This window comes from Prionailurus bengalensis, chromosome C1 (assembly GCF_016509475.1).
Source record: "Prionailurus bengalensis isolate Pbe53 chromosome C1, Fcat_Pben_1.1_paternal_pri, whole genome shotgun sequence".
NCBI classification, from domain to species: domain Eukaryota; kingdom Metazoa; phylum Chordata; class Mammalia; order Carnivora; family Felidae; genus Prionailurus; species Prionailurus bengalensis.
Genome location: NC_057345.1, coordinates 209,085,795 through 209,105,586, shown reverse-complemented (window position 1 = coordinate 209,105,586; position 19,792 = coordinate 209,085,795). Strand labels below are relative to the sequence as shown.

Genomic DNA, 19,792 nt, shown 5'->3' with positions numbered 1-19,792 from the left:
TTGAGCTGTAAATAGTAGATGTTCAGGCCTATGACATGGAAACTGGAATATATCCAGGAAAACAGATTAGTCAGTATTCCAGGGCCAGGCCGTCCCTAAAATACAAACTACAGACTCATCTGAAAATCATAAAAGAGCCACGGTTGTCTGTGTCTTGAAGCTTAGCCCTTCCGACAGACATTATCATCATGTGACGATGCTTTTGTAAATGCTGTGAGTGTAGGGGAGGGAACATGGCGGGAAAAGAAGGAGAAACAATGAGACTAGTCTGCCCTCAACAAGTTTATGTCTTAGTCAAGGAGACAAACACTATTTGATTCCCGAAAATGCATGACCTTGTATAATCAAGGGTCTCAAATGTGTGACGTCTGCTACATTTATTAAAAGAATTCAGGCAAGGAAGAGACCCAGACAATTTAGAGGGTTGAAAAGGATTTCTTGAACTTCATAGGGCTCCAAAGGGACCTGAAAAATAAGACGTAATATAAACGCAAAAATATTTGGAGAACGGACCGCTCACATGTTCTTACTTCCAATTCTACTTCTACATCTCCTGTATTTGCTCTGTCACACATCTATCCATCTTGCCATCTCATTTTTAAAATATGTTTTAAGACAAACTGCTAACATCAGTTTTAACATCCCTTCAGCAGCAATGAGCATCAATATCATTAACCAGATATCAACTTCAGCATCAATATCGTTAACCAGAGTTTAAGATTTGTTCATAGGTTTGGGGGACAAAATCTACACAAATGAAATGCATAAATCTTAACTGCACTGTTTGATGTGTTTTTGACAAATGTTTGCTCCTGTGTAAAGTAACCCCTTTTTCGGGGCGCCTGGGTGGCGCAGTCGGTTAAGCGTCCGACTTCAGCCAGGTCACGATCTCGCAGTCCGGGAGTTCGAGCCCCGCGTCAGGCTCTGGGCTGATGGCTCAGAGCCTGGAGCCTGTTTCTGATTCTGTGTCTCCCTCTCTCTCTGCCCCTCCCCCATTCATGCTCTGTCTCTCTCTGTCCCAAAAATAAAATAAAAAAAAAATAAAAATTAAAAAAAAAAAAAAAAAATGAAAAAAAAAAATTAAAAAAAAAAGTAACCCCTTTTTCAAGACATAACATTACTACCACTCCAGAAAGTTCCCTCATGTTTCTTCCCTGTCTGTGCTCACTCTCTAACTCCCTTGAGATAACCACGGTTACAATTTTTTAGCTGCAAAATTAGCTTTGCTGATTGTAGGACATACATGAAATCATATGTTATCTTTGGGTAAGTCTTCTTTTATTTAGCACAATGTTTTTGAGGTTCACTCAGGTGTTTGCATAAATCAAGGATTCATTCTTTTTTAGTGCTGGATAGTATTCTTCTCTAGTGATATACCATAATTTGTTTATCGATCCTCCCATTAATAATCACCCAAGCTATTTGTATTTGAGGTTTATTATGAGTAAAGCTACTATACACATTTGCATACATATTTTTCATTTCCTTTATGTAAGCAGCCAGGAATGGAACTGCTGGGTTAAATAAAACGTTGAGTTTTATAAAAATTGCCAGACCTTTATTCAAATTGACCTCTGTTTTATACCCCCACCAATGATATATGGGAAGAGTTCCACATCCTCACCAACATTTGGGATTGTCAGTCTTTTTAAGAGTAGATCCTGGAGCCCAGAATAAGAAGGTAAAAATAACTTTACAGCTTATACCAGGACCTCATTATTACAATAAAGACTAGACTAAGAATAAAACTGGATGATGGGTTGTAGCAAACTTTCGTGGCTTTAATATTTTTAAATTAAATTTTCCTCTACCATACCCTACGAATACCCATTAAAATTATATCTGTTTCTGAGGGCATGATGGGGAAGGATGTCCTAGAAATATTCATCCCATAATTTATATCTCTGCTTCAAAACAAAAGCTGCCAGAGAAACTTTTGCAAAGGACCGTTACAAAAATTGCATCTCATCAAGCAGTAGTGGGGAAAAAACAATGAGAATAAGATTCAGTCATTAGGGAACATTATGTTTTATATTTGCCCATATTTCATGCAATCATTCTCAAGGTTGTAAAAATTCAGGAAACTGAAGAAACATGCAAGTCAACTAATTTTTCATTCTATCTGTTGAAAAAGAAAAAATGGAGAATACGCAAAGATCATTATTATGTTCTGTGTAAATAGCAATTTTATATCCTAGTTAAATGCAGGTAAGAATTTCCCTTAAAATGCTGAAGTAACCTGGAAGAAATGGGTCCATTTTCCATGTTTACTGGTGATTTTTATAAGAAAACTTTTTAAGCTCAGGTATTTTTCTCAAATTACAGTACTGTGTCTGTAATTTTATGGACACCCAGATTTGGGCAACAGCTAGATTACCGCATCCCAGGCATTTCCCTGGGAGATTCTGATACGGTAGGGATGCCATGAGGCCTCAGAACCTATCTGTTTTGTTTTCAAACCCAGTTCCCCCCACAGATTGGTTCTTAGGCCCCTCCCTGGCTTGTGCTCTCTCTCTCTCTCTCGAAAATAAATCAACATTCCAAAAAAAAAAAAAAAAAAAAAAAAAGGTAGCAGTTGAAATTCTCAGTTAAAAATGTTGGAAAATCCACAAATGATCAAAATTTTCATGTGATTATTTTCAGAATCTCAATATTAGATAAAAGCAATCCATCTACCAATCTGAAGAAGCATATGGAATTTTATGTTTCTGTATCAAGTTACTTCTGCTTTTATGTCTTTCCATAAATCTGGTTATTGATGACATTAATCTGAATGCCAAGTACTTCCCAACCTCTTTACTGACACTTTAATACAAACAATACCTACTACAAAAGGAAAGCTGAGTTGAATTATGTTTATTTCCATTCCACAGCTTCTTCCTGTTTGATGTCTATATTTCTACTATGCTCTTGATAAGCCGTATGGCCACAGTGCTCACCACGAATAAACATCCAAAGCTGAACCCCATTAGCCATAAATGCAGAATTCTAATGTATAAGGTAGGAATTAATAAAGACCTCTCTACTTCTGTTGAATGTTTGTAATCATGACTGTAAAACTTCTCAGTCCCTAAGCACGTCCACCTGGACACCATCAGTGGCATAAACATCAGCACCAGGAAGAGTGATAATCACTTACATCATCTGAAAACTTACTGTGTTCTCTGCCCTGCTCTAAACACTCATTTACACCTCACGACCACCCTCTGGTAGGATTATCACTGTGCCCATTTTATGGCAGAAGAAACTGGGCCAGGAAAGGCAAACATCACACACTTTTATCAAAAATACAAACCCCAGCACTTGACTCCAAGTGGACGTGTTTATCCACAACTTTTTCTGCCGCGGGAGGGTTTCGATGACCTGGTTCCCAGAGAAGCAAAAATTAACAGGAGGTGTTCAAGAGAAAGTATTGCAAGGTTGATGTGGTAGAAAAAGAGTTATTTCGAATCCATTTTTATTAAACAGGGGAAAAGGAAAATTGTGAAGTGAGAGGTAACCTAGAAACTAAGAACTATATGTTTGTATATTAATTTCGAGTAAATAGGTTGAGACGTTTGGTGCCGCCCCCCATCTGAATGGCAAGGTTTTTTAATTTAAGTCCCATGGCTTTTATGTACACTTTTTTATTGAGATAGAATTCATGTGCCATCAAATCCACTATACATGCCGCAGTATAAAGGAATCCTTAAAACACTATCCTAAGCGACACAAAATGCCACATATTTTATGATTCCATTAATATGAGGTGTACAGAATGTAAGAATCCAGTGACAAAAAAATAGATTAATAGTTGCCAAGGGCAGGGAGGGAGGCTGAAATGGGGAGTGACTGCTGATGAGTGAAGGGCTTCTTTCTGGAACAATGAGAATAATCTAGAATAAGACGGTGGTGATGGCTGAAATGTAATGTAACAAAGATGGCTTGTAAATGACAAGGGCTTGAACAAATCCGTAATAGGACCAAAAGGGTAACTGGCCATTTTTTGTTCGAAAAGAACACTACCCGTAATCTCTTAACGCTTTTATGGGAAGTGGGTAAACATTCAATATTTCCATGCACCTGAAGACAGATGGGAAAGTGAGCTATAGGAAAGCATGAATGTGCAAAGCTCTTGACGGTTAGAAAATAACACATGAAAAAAGTCCAAATCTGTGATCTATTTGCACTTACAATGACAGCTAAATGTGTCTCAGTATTTACTTGCCCTCTGCATTTATTTTAAAAACCTGAAGACATAAGTAGAAGCCCCAACAAGAGACCCTATTTCTGTGACACTTCATTGCCATTCCAATATCTCCACGCAGTTGCCATTTAAATTCATTTTACCTGAAATTCCATAAAAGAAGCAAATAGAAAAACCCAGGGTAATCCTTTCCTGCCAAGAACACACACACACACACACAAAAGAGTAGAGGACCGCAAATGTTAACTACAAAAAAATTTTGATTGACTAATTCCAAATAAATAGACAAAAATAGTAATGGCAACATAAACACAAAAACTTCAATGGAAAAAAAAATAACAGGTACTTATCAGTATCCTCTCGTTCTGACACCTTTTTTCAAGCCCACCTTCTGATACTTTGCTATTCCCTACAGTACTATACCACAAATTACAGATGAAGGCCAGGTCTCTGAACAAGGCTAACGTGTTTTCCTGCTTTAATCCCAAGAGCCTAGAGCTGGGGACGGCCTCAACACTGCTTCAGTGGCTGAATGGCTATCTAAAAAAAAACAGATGGCCATTTACTTAATTATAAGCACCTCCAGAGACCAAGAATTTGACTGGAACACAAACAAGAAGTAACTGTTAAATATTTGATGGAAAATACTTTTTAACAAAATCACAGATGCAACCAAAGGCTATATTTTTATTATTTTTTAATTTTTTAATGTTTGTTTATTTTTGAGAGAGAGGGACAGAGCACGAGCAAGGGAGGGGCAGAGACAGAGGGAGCCACAGAATCCCAAGCAGGCTCCAGGCTCTGAGCTGTCAGCACAGAGCCGCACACGAGGCTCGAACTCAGGCACGGTGAGATCATGACCTGAGCCAAAGTAGGACGCTTAACCAACTGAGCCACCCAGGCACCCCTGTATTTTTATTATTAATTTCAACCTATGTGTTTCTACAGTCATTGAACTAATCTAACATAAAACCCACTGAACCAAGTATAGACCTCTTGTAAAAAGTAGACCGGAAGTGAAGCAAAATCCAATCACATTTTCACTGAGTTATAATTCTGGCAAGATCCAAGGAGAGCTCACTCCTCCTCATCACTGTCTGTAACAATCCCATAGTCAAACAGCAATTCTGCCACGTGAACTCATTTTCATGGGCTGGCATATGACCTGCTGCTATAATAGGAGATGTGCCTCAGTTCCACCAGTGGAGTTGGGGAACCGAAGGGGTCATGGGATCCCTATTTCAAGACCTTTCAACCCAGCCAGACTGCATAAAACCACATACCAATGACTTCACAGAGACTGCATCCAGAGCTAAATAGTCAAATAGTTTGTGTTCAATCCAAAGTGTCATCCATGCTTACCGAAGAATCAGCCACAGGGCCCATTTGTAAGGACACGAGCCATTTAAAAAGAAAAACAAAAACCAAAACTCAAAATCTAAATGAGCAGTCATTCTTAGTTCTCTGTCTCTTGGCAAGGTACCTTCTATTTATTTTTTTAATATATTCAGAGAAAATTACTATTCATTCCTTCCCTTACCAAACACGCCCTGATAGTATAAGGAACAAAGAATGTTCTTTGTTCGAATACAATGGCAGTAGTGAGAAGAGCGTGGTTTATTTTGAACGCCTCTAATATAAACTAATAAGAGAACAAAGATAGTTCATGTATTCCCCCTCATTGGGCTAAAGCTTTCCCATCCAATCACACACAAATCACAACATTCAGTGAGACATTTCATTTTCAGATAAATCCAAGGACGGCTTGCCACTTAAAATACTCAGACGTAGTAAATAATATTTCTTGAAAATAAGATTGTTTTTTCTAGCACAAGAATGCAGTCACTCAGAAAGCCAGACCCTTGCAAACAGGGCACAACAAGATCACTGCTGACAAGCTTAGGACTGAAAATTCTTTTACTAAAATATCATTGAGTAGGAGAAATCCCTTATACGACATTACATGTTAATGGATTACAAACATATTTTCTCATAAATCATCCTGTCTCTTCACACCAGTTACTTAATATCTGCTCTAATCTGTTCTCCATCCGAAGCCCAAAAGACCTTTTTCAAACTTGAAGACTCAAAATGAAAGCCAAAGTCTTCCACGTGGTCCGCAAGTGCTTGCATAACCGGCAGAGCTTTCTTGTAGGGTGCTCCCGTTCCCACCCTTGATGCTATGTCTCCCCTGATTATCCTCTTTAAAGAGTCTAAGTGGCTTCTTCCTAACACAACTTACTGTGACTATAACCATAAGACTATTACAATCTACGTTTTTATTATTTTGTTTATTCATTTATTTATTTGAGAAAGAGAGAGCTCTGGAGCAGGGCAGAGGAGAGAGGGAAAGGAAGGAGTGAGAGAGAGGGGGGAGGGGGAGAATCTCCAGCAGGCCCCACACTCAGCTCAAAGCCAGACGCAGGGCTCCATCCCTGGGATCATGACCTGAGCGGAAATCCAGAGTCAGGCGCTCAACCCACTAAGCCACCCAGGCGCCCCTTAGGTACTCATTTAGTTGTCTCTCTTATTCAGGCAAGAAACCTGTCTGTCTCCACGCCCAGTATAGTACATTAGATAGGTAGATACTTAAAAAGTATGCCCGACATGTAAATGAACGGATAAATGAATACATGAATGAATTGCTTCAGACTCTCAAAAAGAATCGCACACGCACCCACGGGGCATTTCAGTTTGTGACAAAAAAAAAAAACCTCTCCAAGCTACTGCACCCCTGAGTTAAGAACTTCAGATATGCTTTTCCCTTTGTGATAAACTACCAGGTATCCTGTCAGTCTGGAACTAAGAGCGCGGAAGAACCAGGGTTAAACGATGCACTCCCCCTCCCCACCACGCACACACCACCATCACCACGTGGAAAGCGGAAATGGCCTGAACAGCAACAGAAGCAAGGGTAATATTTACTGGCACTCGTTACTTGCCTTGAATCCCTCCATCTGGGCAACTAATGAGAAAAGGGAGAGAGAAAGAACGAGTAAGGAGGTTTTGGCGAACAGGCTGTTTCAGGGGTCAGGCCTGGAAGGAGCATCATTACTTCTTCCCATACTCCCCTGGCCAGGACTTAGTCACATGGTTCCACCTAACTGCAGAGGAAGCCGGGAAATGTAGTTTAGCTGTGAGCCAAGAAGAAAAAATAAAGTAGATTCGGTAAACACATCTAAATAAAAATGCATTTAAGGCAAAAATTTTCCTCTGAAGATGGTTATAGTCAATCCCACAAGGTTGCCGTTCATTTTTAGTATTCTCAATTTCATTTGAATTTCCTTGTTAAGACACAACTGGGTTTTTTTCATTGCTTTGGGCATAGGAGTAGAGATCTCTCCTTTTGTGGATATCAACTATCTTTAGAGACTATGCCTCATAATTTCTGCTTATTTTTCATTTGCAAAGTTGCTTTACTTTTCTAAATGTTCTATTTTTATATATATTTTGTTTTGTTTCCCAAATGTTATTCTTCACTTATTTTCCAGGAATATTAATTACAGTTAATTGTTTGAATTTTCTTCTTCTCCCTACACTTGTCTCTGTTTCCTACAAGCATCTTTATTCTGTTTGTTTGTTTGTTTGTTTGGACCTCTGTCTTTCGTGCTGGATAATTCCCTTGTCTGTTATTTATTTCCTACTCATTCATACTCAAAGGGACAAGCTACCATGAACTCAGCTGTATGTGTGATGGCAAGGGGCGGGGGGCGGGGGGCGGGGAGGGGAGAGAAGCTGCCTTCCCATGGGTGGAATCATCAACTAATAATATCTATAGATATCAATGTCCCAGGAACCAAAGAAAATTAACTAAGAGTTACAAGTCTTTTTTGCCAAAAAAAAAAAAAAGTTCTAGCATTTTCACCCTTTGATAGGTAATACTCACTTAATCCTCTGTCTGCAGTACAGCATTCACACTTTGAACTTGAACTTGGTGTGCCCCGTTCAGAGACCCTTTGGTTCATCCTTCCCCAAGAATAAATCTCCAGCGTTATACTAATACCTGGGAAGTCAACTGGATATGTGGGGCCAGAAGGGCATCTAGGAAGCCAGCTGCTTCAATGATTCGCTTTGTCTTGGGCTTTCCAATAGCTACACATTTATAGGTACCTGACATTTCAAATCCTCAGGGTTTTCATGTTGATTCATCTGTTTCAAGGATTCTACTCAGGCTCCCATGCCCTCTCTCTCTGGTTGGCCGGGTCACTTACCACTTTTCTCTCTGATTTCTGGCTTCAGAAAACTGCCATTGCCTCTTCTTTCTTTCTCTTTGTAGAGCCACACCTTCCTTTCCCTTCTCTTTAATGGAGCTGTGAGAGGGAGTGGAGATAAACACACACATTCAGTCGGCTGCGTTGAATTGGAAGGCCCGGCATAGCACATTCTTGTCTCCTATTGTTAATTTTCTGTGTCATTTTAAGTCTTTCCATCGTATTCAGCATTGAGCTAGATGTACAGTACCCTACACACAAACCTCAATGTTTGTGAAGTTCATCCATCTCTCACAAATTCATCTTTGTGAGATTCATCCATCCATAATTATGGCACCATTGAAATGGTTAGATGTATTTTCTATTTTCTATTAACCAGCAAGTGGGGTTTTTGGTGGTGGTGTAAATTTTTGACTTTAGAGGTTTAGAAGAGTATGCATCATGTTGTTCTTTGTCCAGTATTACCTTTACATTTTTAACATGCCTATCAAAACCTATGTTCTCTATAGTTCCATGAAATAAGTCAATATTTATACTTTTCCCTAAGCTGGAAAAGAAACGTAGCACTCCATCACTTTCCAGTCCCACATAAGTCAGGTCATAAGCTACGGGACTTTAGTTCCAGATAAGTGACTATGAATTGTTTTCCATGTTAGGCATCAAAGATTAATAAGGTAACTCTATGTTTGACTGGTTTTGTTTACCTGTCAATTTCTTATATCTCAGGTGTTACTCTTTCTCTGATTCACTTTTCAGTTTGCTGAAATATATCCTTGAGTAACTCTTTCAGAGAAGGCTTGTGGCTGGTAAACTGTCTGGGTCCTAGCAGATCCTAAATTTTCTTTTTCTTGCTTTTGCACTTAAATGTTGTTTGGCTGGGTATGGAATTCTAGAATCAAAATTATTTAAATCAGGACTTAGATAATAATTTCTCCTTTTATTATATCATCCAGTGCTGCCAACGACAAATCTTTTAGGAAAACTGGGGGTTGTTTGTTTTGTTTTTTATCTGTTTGTTTTCTGCTCTGGAAATTTTTACAGTTTTCTTTTCATCTTAGGGATTTGGATAGTGGACGCATTAAGATGTATCCAGATCTGAATCCTTTTTAAAAATTCATCCTGTGCAACACTCAAGAAGACATGCCATTCTTCAGCAATGTACGTCAGATGTATTTTCTTCAGGTATGTATCTCCTCTCGTCTTTCTAACCTTTATTATTCCTCTGTTAGTTATCTGTCACTACATAACAAACCACCTCAAAACTTCAAGGCTTGGGGTGCCTGGATGGCTCAGTTGGTTGAGCATCCAAGTCTTGATTTCAGTTCACATCATGACCCCAGGGTCATGGGATTAAGCTCAGTATGGGGCTCCATGCTCAACATGGGGCCTGCTTGGGATTCTCTCTCCCTCTGCCCCTCTCCTGCTCACAGGTACACAGATACACACTCTGTTTCTCTCTCTCAAAAAACCGCAACAACAACAAAAACAAAAACTTCAAGGCTTAAAACAACATTTCGTTATTTCTCACAATTCTGTGGATTAGCTGGTTGGCTCTTCCATTGGTCTTGCCTGAGGTCACTCACGCAGATGCTTCCGGAGGGCAAGTCAGCCAGGGCTGGGTCCAACTGGAACACTCTCTCCATCTGGGCTTCTTCATCCATCACGTGGAGTCTCCACGCAGCATCTGAGAAGGCAGAAATGGAAACCTCAGGGACTCCTAAAGTCTGAATGAAGTCACACATCATCTCCATCATTTTCTATGGGCCAAAGCAAGTGACAAGAACAACCCAGATTCAAGACTGGAAAAACAGGCTCCATATCTCAATGGGAGGAACTGCAAAGGATTTGTGGACATATTTAATCTACCACAGTTGCTCTTTACTTCTTTGGGAGCTTTTACTTGACAGATGTTAGACTCCTAGGTCAATGCCCACTGTCTCCAAACTATTCTCTCATTGGTCTAGAAGATGTCTTTGATTGACCTAATCTTTTGGCAAATACCCAAGAATGTACAGGAGTGGTTTACATTCCTTATCCTCTCCTCATCAACAACATGGACTTGTAACCAGAGCTTTTGGAAGGGTGAGGTGCCAGGGAATGGGAATTGGTAGACGACGGTGGCCCAAAAGGTATTAAACGCTTCCAAATCCCTAAGGGAACAGTGAACTAAAGATTCTCAGTGTCTCGTGCCTGGAGGAACTATGATTCTGGCAGTTCTATGAGCAGCTCTATGTTCTGGCAGACCTTAGAGAACTGAGAATTTGTTACCTCCTTTTGGGAGCATCAATATTCTTCTTTGTGTAGCCACCTCAATAAATTTCCACCTGCTTATTTTTTTAGTTACGTCTTTCTATCGTGTCATCTGGTCTCTTCCCATTAGCCACATCATTGTGTTGTTGCAACAGCCACAAACCTTTCAATACATACAAAACAGTCTTCTAATTGCCTTGAAATAATTTTCTGCCCGTTCTCTTTCATTTTGCAGATGGGTTCTAGAGGCAAAATAAAATAATTTTGCCGTATTTTCAACTTGGATAATTTAAGCAGACAAATTATTAATGAAAAGATTAGATCAAACCTCCAAAAGATCTGCATACTCCCAAGTGATCTAGATTTTACCAGCTTCTAAATTAATTGTGTGACCTTGGACTTGTTTGCATGTCCTAGTTTAGTGGCTAGCATGTAGGGAGGAATTAAGTAAGTGCCTTTGATAAAATGTAAAAGTAAAATTTGTGTTCATATGCCATGATTTTAATCATAGTTGCCTTCATTTGAGGACCTACTATGAGAAAGACACTCTCTAAGATTCGATACATATGCATTCCATTAATCCCTCCAGAAACCTATGTATTTGACAAACATTTATTGGAAACTACTATGTGGCAGGCACTCTTGTAGGTTACAATGATACAACAAAGACCAAAAGAGACCCGAGTTCCTCCATTCATGATGCCTTGTATTCTGGTGGGAGAGGTACACAGGCATAAAGAAATAAACAAAAGAGTATCATGTCGAGTGGATATGTCCTAGAAAGAAAAATGAAACAAGGTGGGGAGATAGGATGTGAGAGTGGCAGCTCTCTTAGACAGTGAAAGCCTCTCTGAAGAGCTGATCACTGAACAGAACAGTGAATGAAGTGGTCTGAGGCACTGTGATCTGAAATTTCGGGCCTCTATGATACAGAAGTGGCTCAGATATTCAAGAATGTGTCCAGGATCTTTGTTTTATGGATTCCACTACAGAAATCAATTTTCTCACAATTCTAGAGGCTGGAAGCCCATGATCAAGGGGCCTGCAGGTTCTGTTTCTGGTGAGAGCTCTTTTCCTGGCTTTCAGACAGCCTCAAATGCCCTTCCTATGTGTGCATGGAGACAGAAATGAGACAGAGAGAATGAGAGAGGGAGAGCCTATGCTCTCTAGTGTTTCATCATGGAAGAATTAATCCTATCAGATCAGAGCCCATCCTTATGACTGTAATCAGTTAGTCCCTTTGAGGTTCCGTCTCCTAATACAGCCCCACTGAAGGGTTAGGGCTTCAACATACGGATTTTGAAAGAACACAAATCTTCAGCCCGTAGCAGTCCTACATCTAGAAAGCGACAGAGATGGAACCGTAACTCAGGGCCACTTAGCAGCAAAGGTCGCATCCTATCCATCACGGTACAAGACAGCACTCCCTAAGACAAGATTGCTTTCAGGACAAAGTAGGGCAATGAATGGGAAAATGCTCTATAAACAGTCACTCACTACACAAATGTAACATGGTATTATTACCTCCAAGAATGTCGCTGTTTCTCATAACATAAACATCTTTTAAAGCACTGCAGTCTCATTTTAGGGAGACTTATCTGTGTGGTCACTGTAAAGAAATAACAGCTGAAGAATCAACCCAACAGTAGATGAATGAAGCATAGGGAATACAAAGTGTCCAAGCATAGCAACCCTGATATAATTAATCACGTGGGTTTTTTTTTTTAATTTCAGAATGCTGACAACCAGAAGTCATTACAATGTTGGCTTCTTCCTTCTCTATTTATTTTTTCTCCTCCATTTCAAACATGATTCTCTGTACTCCTGTCCAAGATGCTGGCTAGTGAGAAGCATAATGAAAATACTCGAAGGGGATCTAGATCAACAGAACAGTCTCCACCTTTCAGTAAAGAGAATGTTAATAAGCAAAAGGTTGTCATCATCAAGGCTATTGAAGCAATGACCTCCCGGGACTGGTAGCAGACACAGACTGAAAAGGTGACACTACCCTCTTTGGTGCTTCTATTTGCAGAAACTGGTCCTAGAGGAAAGCTTTGTAATATTCTGCAATATGAGCCAATAGAATGTGACCCTTTGGGAGAAAGAAGGAAAGTCTTTCCAAAGTAAGGAGGCCCTGGTGCAGACATTTTAGTATGTTTAACGCTGTTAAAATAAATGAGGTCAAAGCAGAAACATCATGCTATGCAAGACTCTAAGTGAAATTGGAATTTTTTTCAAAGTCCCATCTCATTAATAATTAATAGTGACCAAGGTTCAGCAAAACCACAATACAGATTTCTCTTCATCTGTAAAATAAGATAGGCAATATAAAACCAGACACATTTCTGGCAAATTGGCTTCCCAAAGCAGATGTGTTTCTAAATGGGTCACTTTTTTTGTTATTTGCATAACAGTATTCCTCTCAGGAATAGAACTTATGAGTAATGGCCTCCTGGAAAGACACAGCATTCCGCCGACTCTGTGTGAATAATCTTAACAGAGTAGCCCATGACGGTGGATGTTCATACAATCATCATCATGTGACCAGAAAGAAGAATGTCAATGCTCACAGATTGCTTTCAGGATTTTTCTAGCCCAACACACCTGAGAGACCAAATGGGGCAGTCCCCATTGGTCACGGTGGCACCTTGTGACAATAACTTTTAGAGAAGAGAGAGAGCTTGAAAATAAAAGCACACAGGCACACAGAGATGGCCAACATGGAGAATCCCTGTCTAGAGAAATAAAGTTCTCTTGAAAAAAAAAACATTGAAAATATGGAGTCAGTCAGAGAATTTTCAAGAGCCAGTGGGAGATACTTCTTTCTTGTTAGATCTTCCCACAGGATTCTGTGGCAGTAAAAGAAGTGAGGGGAGAGGAGGAAAGCTGGACAGGTCGGGAGAAAGAACCTGCCTGAGTGTGGGCCGGCCTGACGCACGCTGAGGACTGCTTCTGGGCGCAGTAATTTTGCATTCTTCAGAGATTCCTTCAGTGAGATTTTACGTGTTGTGCCTGTGAGGGTGTACACACACACACACACACACACACACACTTACATATCATGTTGCCTGATACAAGCAACATACTCAAGAACAGCCTTGTTAAAGGATCTTCCAGGGCCATGGATGTGCTCTACATCTGCCCGTCCAACACAGGAGCCACCAATCCCATGCAACTAGTGATCCCATCTCAAGATTCTTAATTATATCAGCAAAGACCCTTTCTCCAAATAAGGTCCCAAGGTCCAGGCATTGAGATTTAGAAACTTACTTGGGGGAACCATCATTCAATCCTTTCCAGAAAACAGCCTGGCCCGCAGCCCGTAGAAGGACCCACTCTGGCCTCCCTCAGGAAAACCTTTTGTGGGGAGCATTGTTGCCTGGCGTCCCCAGCTGGGGTGCCACAACTCCAGATCTGCTGTGGCAAGCATGTTCGAGCCCCCCCCCCTTCTCTGGGCAGCTCCCGGTCAATGCTGAGCCCATCGTTCAGATGCCTGAAGACCTTCAATCAAAAAAAAAAACTGGTAAAAAGGGGCACCTGTGTGGCTCAGTTGGACTAACGTCCAACTCCAGTCATGATCTTGTGGTTCAGGAGTTCAAGGCCGGAATTGGGCACTGTGCTGACAAGGTAAAGCCTGCTTGGGATTCTCTCTTTCTCTCTCCCTCTCTCTTTCTGTCTCTCTCTCTCTCAAAATAAATAAATAAAGTTCAAAACAAACAAACAAACAAAAAACTGGTAAAAGAAAATGCACTAAAGCAAAAGAAATATAAACCTTGGGAAAAGACAGGGCAATTCCAGAAAGAGTCACAATATACCATTAAATTTAGTAATCTTATGACTGCAAGAAACAAAGCATTTAAAAAAAAAAACTCTAAATAACAATCACAGGGGTGCCTGGGTGGCTCAGTCGGTTAAGCAACCCACTTCGGCTCAGGTCATGATCTCACGGTTCGTGGGTTCGAGCCCCATGTCAGGCTCTGTGCTGACAGCTCAGAGCCTGGAGCCCATTTCAGATTCTGTGTCTCCTTCTTTCTGCCCTTCCCCACTTGTGCTCTCTCTCTCTCTCTTAAAAATAAACATTTAAATAAATAAATAAATAAATAAATAACAATCACAAATAGGAAATATTTAAGGGAAAGTTAAAGAATGTTAGGTTTTGTGGGGATCAAGAGGAAGAAGAAATGTCAAATAACTTCTCACATTATTAAAAAATATATGTGTTTAAAAATTAACAGAGTATGTCAAAGGAATAGAAATACAGCCCAGACATAGTTTTCAAGCCCACAGAGGAACAATGAACACGTTTTGAGGCCCTTCTATCTGCTAGTCGCTGTTGAAGTGCCTCCTGTCACCCTGACAGCTGCCCCAGGAGACAGTGCTCCTCGTCACCATTCCCAACAGGTATGGGCATGAGAAGTGACTGACCCAAGGTCATACTGCCAAAAAGTGGTGAAGCCAGAACTCAAACCCAGAAAGCCTGTTTTCAGAGGCTGTGTCCTTTTCTATCTATGCTCTGGAAAGGCAATTTTATTAAGCCATCTGAGGACAGAGAGGTAAAGGAAGAAAAAGAAGCAAAGGGAAAAAGAATTGCAAATAGAGAATAAAGAAGTAAGTCGAAATGTATCAATAGTAATAATTAAGTGCTGGGGTGCCTGGGTGGCTCAGTCAGTTAAGCATCCGACTTCAGTTCAGGTCATGATTGTGCGGTTTGTGAGTTCGAGCCCCGTGTCGGGCTCTGTGCTGACAGCTCAGAGCCTGGAGCCTGCTTCGGATTCTGTGTCTCCCTCTCTCTCTGCCCCTCCCCTGCTGGCGCTCTGTCTCTCCCTCTCTCTCAAAAGTAAATTAAAAAAAAATTTTTTTAACAATAATAATAATAATTAAGTGTAAATGGATCTTACAAATTGATTATTTGGAAAAAAATTTTCCAAAATCCATACAGTAGCCCAGAAAGCCCACTTGCTCCGTCTCCCCCTTTACCTTCCTGACTCTTTCTAGCACTTTCTCCCATTACCCATCCCGATCAAATCATGCTAGTCTCCGTGATGCCCGTACACGTGAAAGGAATGCAGCTCCCTTAGTGCCCGTGTTCTTTCCACTCACTATGCCAGGCACGCTGCTTTCCCATAGATCTGCGCCCCCCCTTCCTCAGGCCACCTTCAGAGTGACCCCTTCCCTAGCCACTCTGCTTTAAAATTAATTTAAATTCAAACTCTCACTGCCCTCACCTGGCCTCCTTTATTTCTCTCCACAGCCGCATCCCTTCTAATGTCCTTTGCATTTTTGCCTATTTATTGTGTCTCTTTGCTGTCTTCCCGACTAGAATATAAATTCCACTAAGGTAAGGGGTTCTGTCTGTCTTGTTTTTTAGTAAACGTCCACTGCTGTGCACAGGGCTTGGCACGTGATAAGGAGTAAATAAACATTTCTTGAATAAATGCGTGCGATGATAACAATAGAAATGGCGAGATATTTAGAGCTACATGATAATGAAAGTATTCCATAGCCTTAGGTCAAGATTCCTGTGGATGAAATTCGGAAACCCCATGGAAGCACTTAATAGGAGATCAGAATAAATGTCATAATAAAGACTTAATACAGGAAAGATGTTGATTCTCTCCAGTTGACCCTTAAGTTACAAGAGGGATTTTCAGAAAGCAAAAATAACAGGGCTCAGCAGAAAGGAACAACTTGCTTACGGTTGCACAGCCTATTAAGTGCCAAAGCTTGCATCAGACCAGACTCTCTTTCCCTCCTCTCCTCTGCCTTCCCATCCCCCCTCCCCACCTCACCTCCCAAGACCTCTCCCTGCAGTCTGACAGTAGATGGCAAAAAGAACAACCAGCAATGTTCCATTTTAAAATCTGATGTTATTCAACTCACACTTAGTGAAAACCGACCCATTTCAAAGCACTTCTTGTAAAGTCATTTTAGTTTTCACTGTTATCCATGGAGATGACTGTCCTTATGTTCCGTTTACAGGTAAAGATACAGGCTCAGAAAAAAGGAATGGCTTGGCCTTACAGTGAAAGTTCACACAGTCAGATCCTTACAGGATACCTTGCCTGGAGGCTTAAACTGGGCGCTCAGTAGCTCGGTAAACGTTCATTAAAGCAAGTTGATCTTGGAAAGTGAGGTTACTTTTCTGGTCCTTAGTTTTGCATGGGAAAAAGGAAGGACTCTGCATCCTGGAAGACACACACAACAGAAACCAAGAGAATCAATTCATTCCCTCCAATGTTTTTTAGGGGGGCCGAGGGAGGGGGAGTCTTCATGGTCTATTTAAAAGGTTGAATTACATGCCTGTCTTTAAAAATGTGGAGATCTGGGGCGCCTGCGTGGCTCAGTGGCTTAAGCGTCTGACTTCGGCTCGGGTCATAATTTCATGGTCGTGAATTTGAGCCCCGTGTCAGACTCTGTGCTGACAGCTCAGAGCCTGGAGCCTGCTTCGGATTGTGTCTCCCTCCCTCTCTCTCTCTCTGCCCTTCCCCAGCTCTCACTCTCTGTCTCTATCTCTCTCTCTCTTAAAAGTAAATAAACATTAAAAAATAAAAATAAAGAACAGGTGGAGATCTGGGGGGCCTGGGTGGCTCAGTGGGTTAAGTGTCTGACTTTGACTCGGGTCATGATCTCATGGTTTGTGGGCTCTCTGCAGTCGGTGTGGAGCCTGCTTCAGATCCTCTATTTCCCTCTCTCTCTGCCCCTCCCCGGCTCACTATCGCTCTCTCTCTCTCAAAAATAAATAAACACTAAAAAAAATTGTGGAGATCTTACATAAAATCTGGATTCCCAGCTCTTTTGGGAAAGTCTAAAGAGCTAGACTTTAGCAACCTGTGGCTGGAGGTCAGTGGCTGCTGAACTCGGCATTTTCCTCATTCATTTATTCTACTGGCCTCTCTGTTTCAGACAGTTGATTTTTAATTTCTGCAATGCCCATACTTTCTGCATAAGATTTAATAATAAGTTAGTGACAGATCAGAAGTTAGGACCTTAGGACCCGTGATTTTGCCTTATCCCTTATATCAGTGCAAATTCTTTGCACACGTGTCAGTCTTAAGGAGGCCTTGAAATTCTTACGCTCATGAGAAACTCATCACAGGTCAACAGTAGCCAATCAGACGGTGGCTGTTCCTCCCCCCTACCTGTCTCGGGGAAAGTTTCTTCATGCTCACAAAGCCAGCTAAGGCAAGATCATCTCCCATCCGGCTGCACAGGGAGGCAGCTGATCTCTTTCATGCGAGTTGACCCAGGGCATCCTCAAACATCCCTCTCACAGACTTATCAGCATTGCATGGATGCTGTGCCCATCAAAAACTTCTCATCTCCTCCTTCCTTTCCACACGACTGCTCTGCCACTGCGTGGCACTCAGATGTCAAAACAACGGCGAGATGGCAAACTGTCAAATGCGCTCTCGAGTCCGGCCTCATTGCAACACCAGATGCTTCCGGTCACCTGGGAAATCACTCTGACAATAGCTACATATCAAGTTCAAGGTCAAAGTGAATTCTCCGCAGATCCTGCAAAAGTAGAATTTCTCAGCAGCTGTTTAAATAATTTATAACAGCAGGATGGATGCTTGCCTGAAAAGTGAGACATAAGATTTCACGTAAGTGACATCTTCCTATTACGTCTTAGAGGGGAAGGCAATCGGGTATCTCCACGCAGGACATGTGGTCGGGTGGTGATGCAGTTCAAACCCCTGAGTTCTAATCTGACCTTGCTCATCCCCTGTCACTGACTAAGACTGAAGCTTCTGACAGATAAGGAAGCCACATGTCAGCCCTCCACAAGGCACGATTGCATGTCCCAAAAAAGGACATGCTGTGTCTTCATTTATTTGAGGAGGATAGAAGGAAGGTGCTCGTGCCAACTCTGTCTGGAAAGCAGGCAGCCTAGTGCAGCTCGTCTCGTTTCTTAAACTGTTTCCTTAGATGTGGGAAAACCCAAAGGTCTACTGCATTCCCACCCAGCAGACTCATGCTGAGGGCTGGAGGAGAGTGGTTTATTAGCTGATGAAGAAGACGAGAGTTAGCTACGTGGTTATCTAGGGGGAAACATTCTCAGCCACGGGGACAGCCGAAACCAGGGTCCTGAGGCAGGAATGTATCTGTAGTGTTTACGGAACTGAGGAGGCCAGTGTGAGTAGGGTGGGGTGGACTGTTGGAGCCAGCAGGAGTGGCAGATGACATCAGGACGGAGCCAGAGACCAGACAGTATGACACTTGGGTGCCCACTGTGGGAACTTGCCTTTTACTCCCACTGCGCTGGAGGGAGGCTCGTGTGGACTGACTTGATACCCATGTGTATTTAAGTAGGTTCAGAACCACTGGAGCGGGCTAATCCACTTCTGCAAACGTCAGTTTTGGGAAATCTGAAAACACAGTCGGTATTTCCAATGAAAATTTAGTGTCTGAATTACGATGGGCTGTTACGTGTAAAATGCACCCTGAATTTTAAAGACTTAGCAAGAGAAAAACCACACAAATGGATCATTTGTATCCTACCGCAAAAGTGCATATATGTTTAAACATCAATTGAATTTCCAAATAGATGCTATCTGGAATGTATGCTATTTAAGATTCATACTTTTCACTCCCAACAAAGAAACCCCTTCAGGAAATAGGTAATGAAAGCTGTTAACTGTCACATGTCTTTCTCATTCAAGATGAATGTTCAGCCTATACCTTCTTACGTTCCCAAAATTTCCCTGGGCAACATTTGCCCAAGCAAACACTCTACAACCAAGTAAGAGCAAAAATGCTTACAAGATAGAAACCATACCTAAAAGTGACTGTATGGTCCTTGAGGAATTTAAGTGTCATTATCTTTTATTATAATATCACTGCAATAACATGTCCCCTATGGTCACTGTGACTCTTAACCAACAGCTGTCAAAATTAATAACTTACCCCAAAGTATAGAATCACGAGATATTTTCTAGAAGAGACATTTTTATGTGCCAGTTTTAATGTATTAGTGACAGTGAGTCTATAAAACATTCTATTTCAGAAGCAGTAACAGAGAAAACTGAGCAGGAAGGTGAGTTCATGACAGAAACAAAAAAACTCTATCCCTCCCCGGAAATTTTTCGAATGCTCTCTTCTCTTCCCACACAAAGCAATATTCCAGAACTGTGGATTGATAGGA

At 41.2% G+C, this 19,792-nt stretch overlaps 1 protein-coding gene across 1 annotated transcript in view; it reads right to left on the bottom strand.

Annotated features, from left to right (window-relative positions):
* Window positions 1-261: 261 nt before the first annotated feature.
* The window catches only part of LOC122479528, a 59,286-nt gene continuing 39,755 nt past the window's right edge, over window positions 262-19,792 (bottom strand). The window contains exons 5-8 of the mRNA XM_043573374.1: window positions 9,967-10,081; window positions 8,398-8,496; window positions 7,112-7,151; window positions 262-465 (exon numbers count right to left, since the gene is read on the bottom strand). Of these exons, the coding sequence (XP_043429309.1) occupies window positions 7,121-7,151; window positions 8,398-8,496; window positions 9,967-10,081 (245 nt within the window). The 3' untranslated portion in view covers window positions 262-465; window positions 7,112-7,120. The remainder of the gene's footprint in view (window positions 466-7,111; window positions 7,152-8,397; window positions 8,497-9,966; window positions 10,082-19,792) is intronic.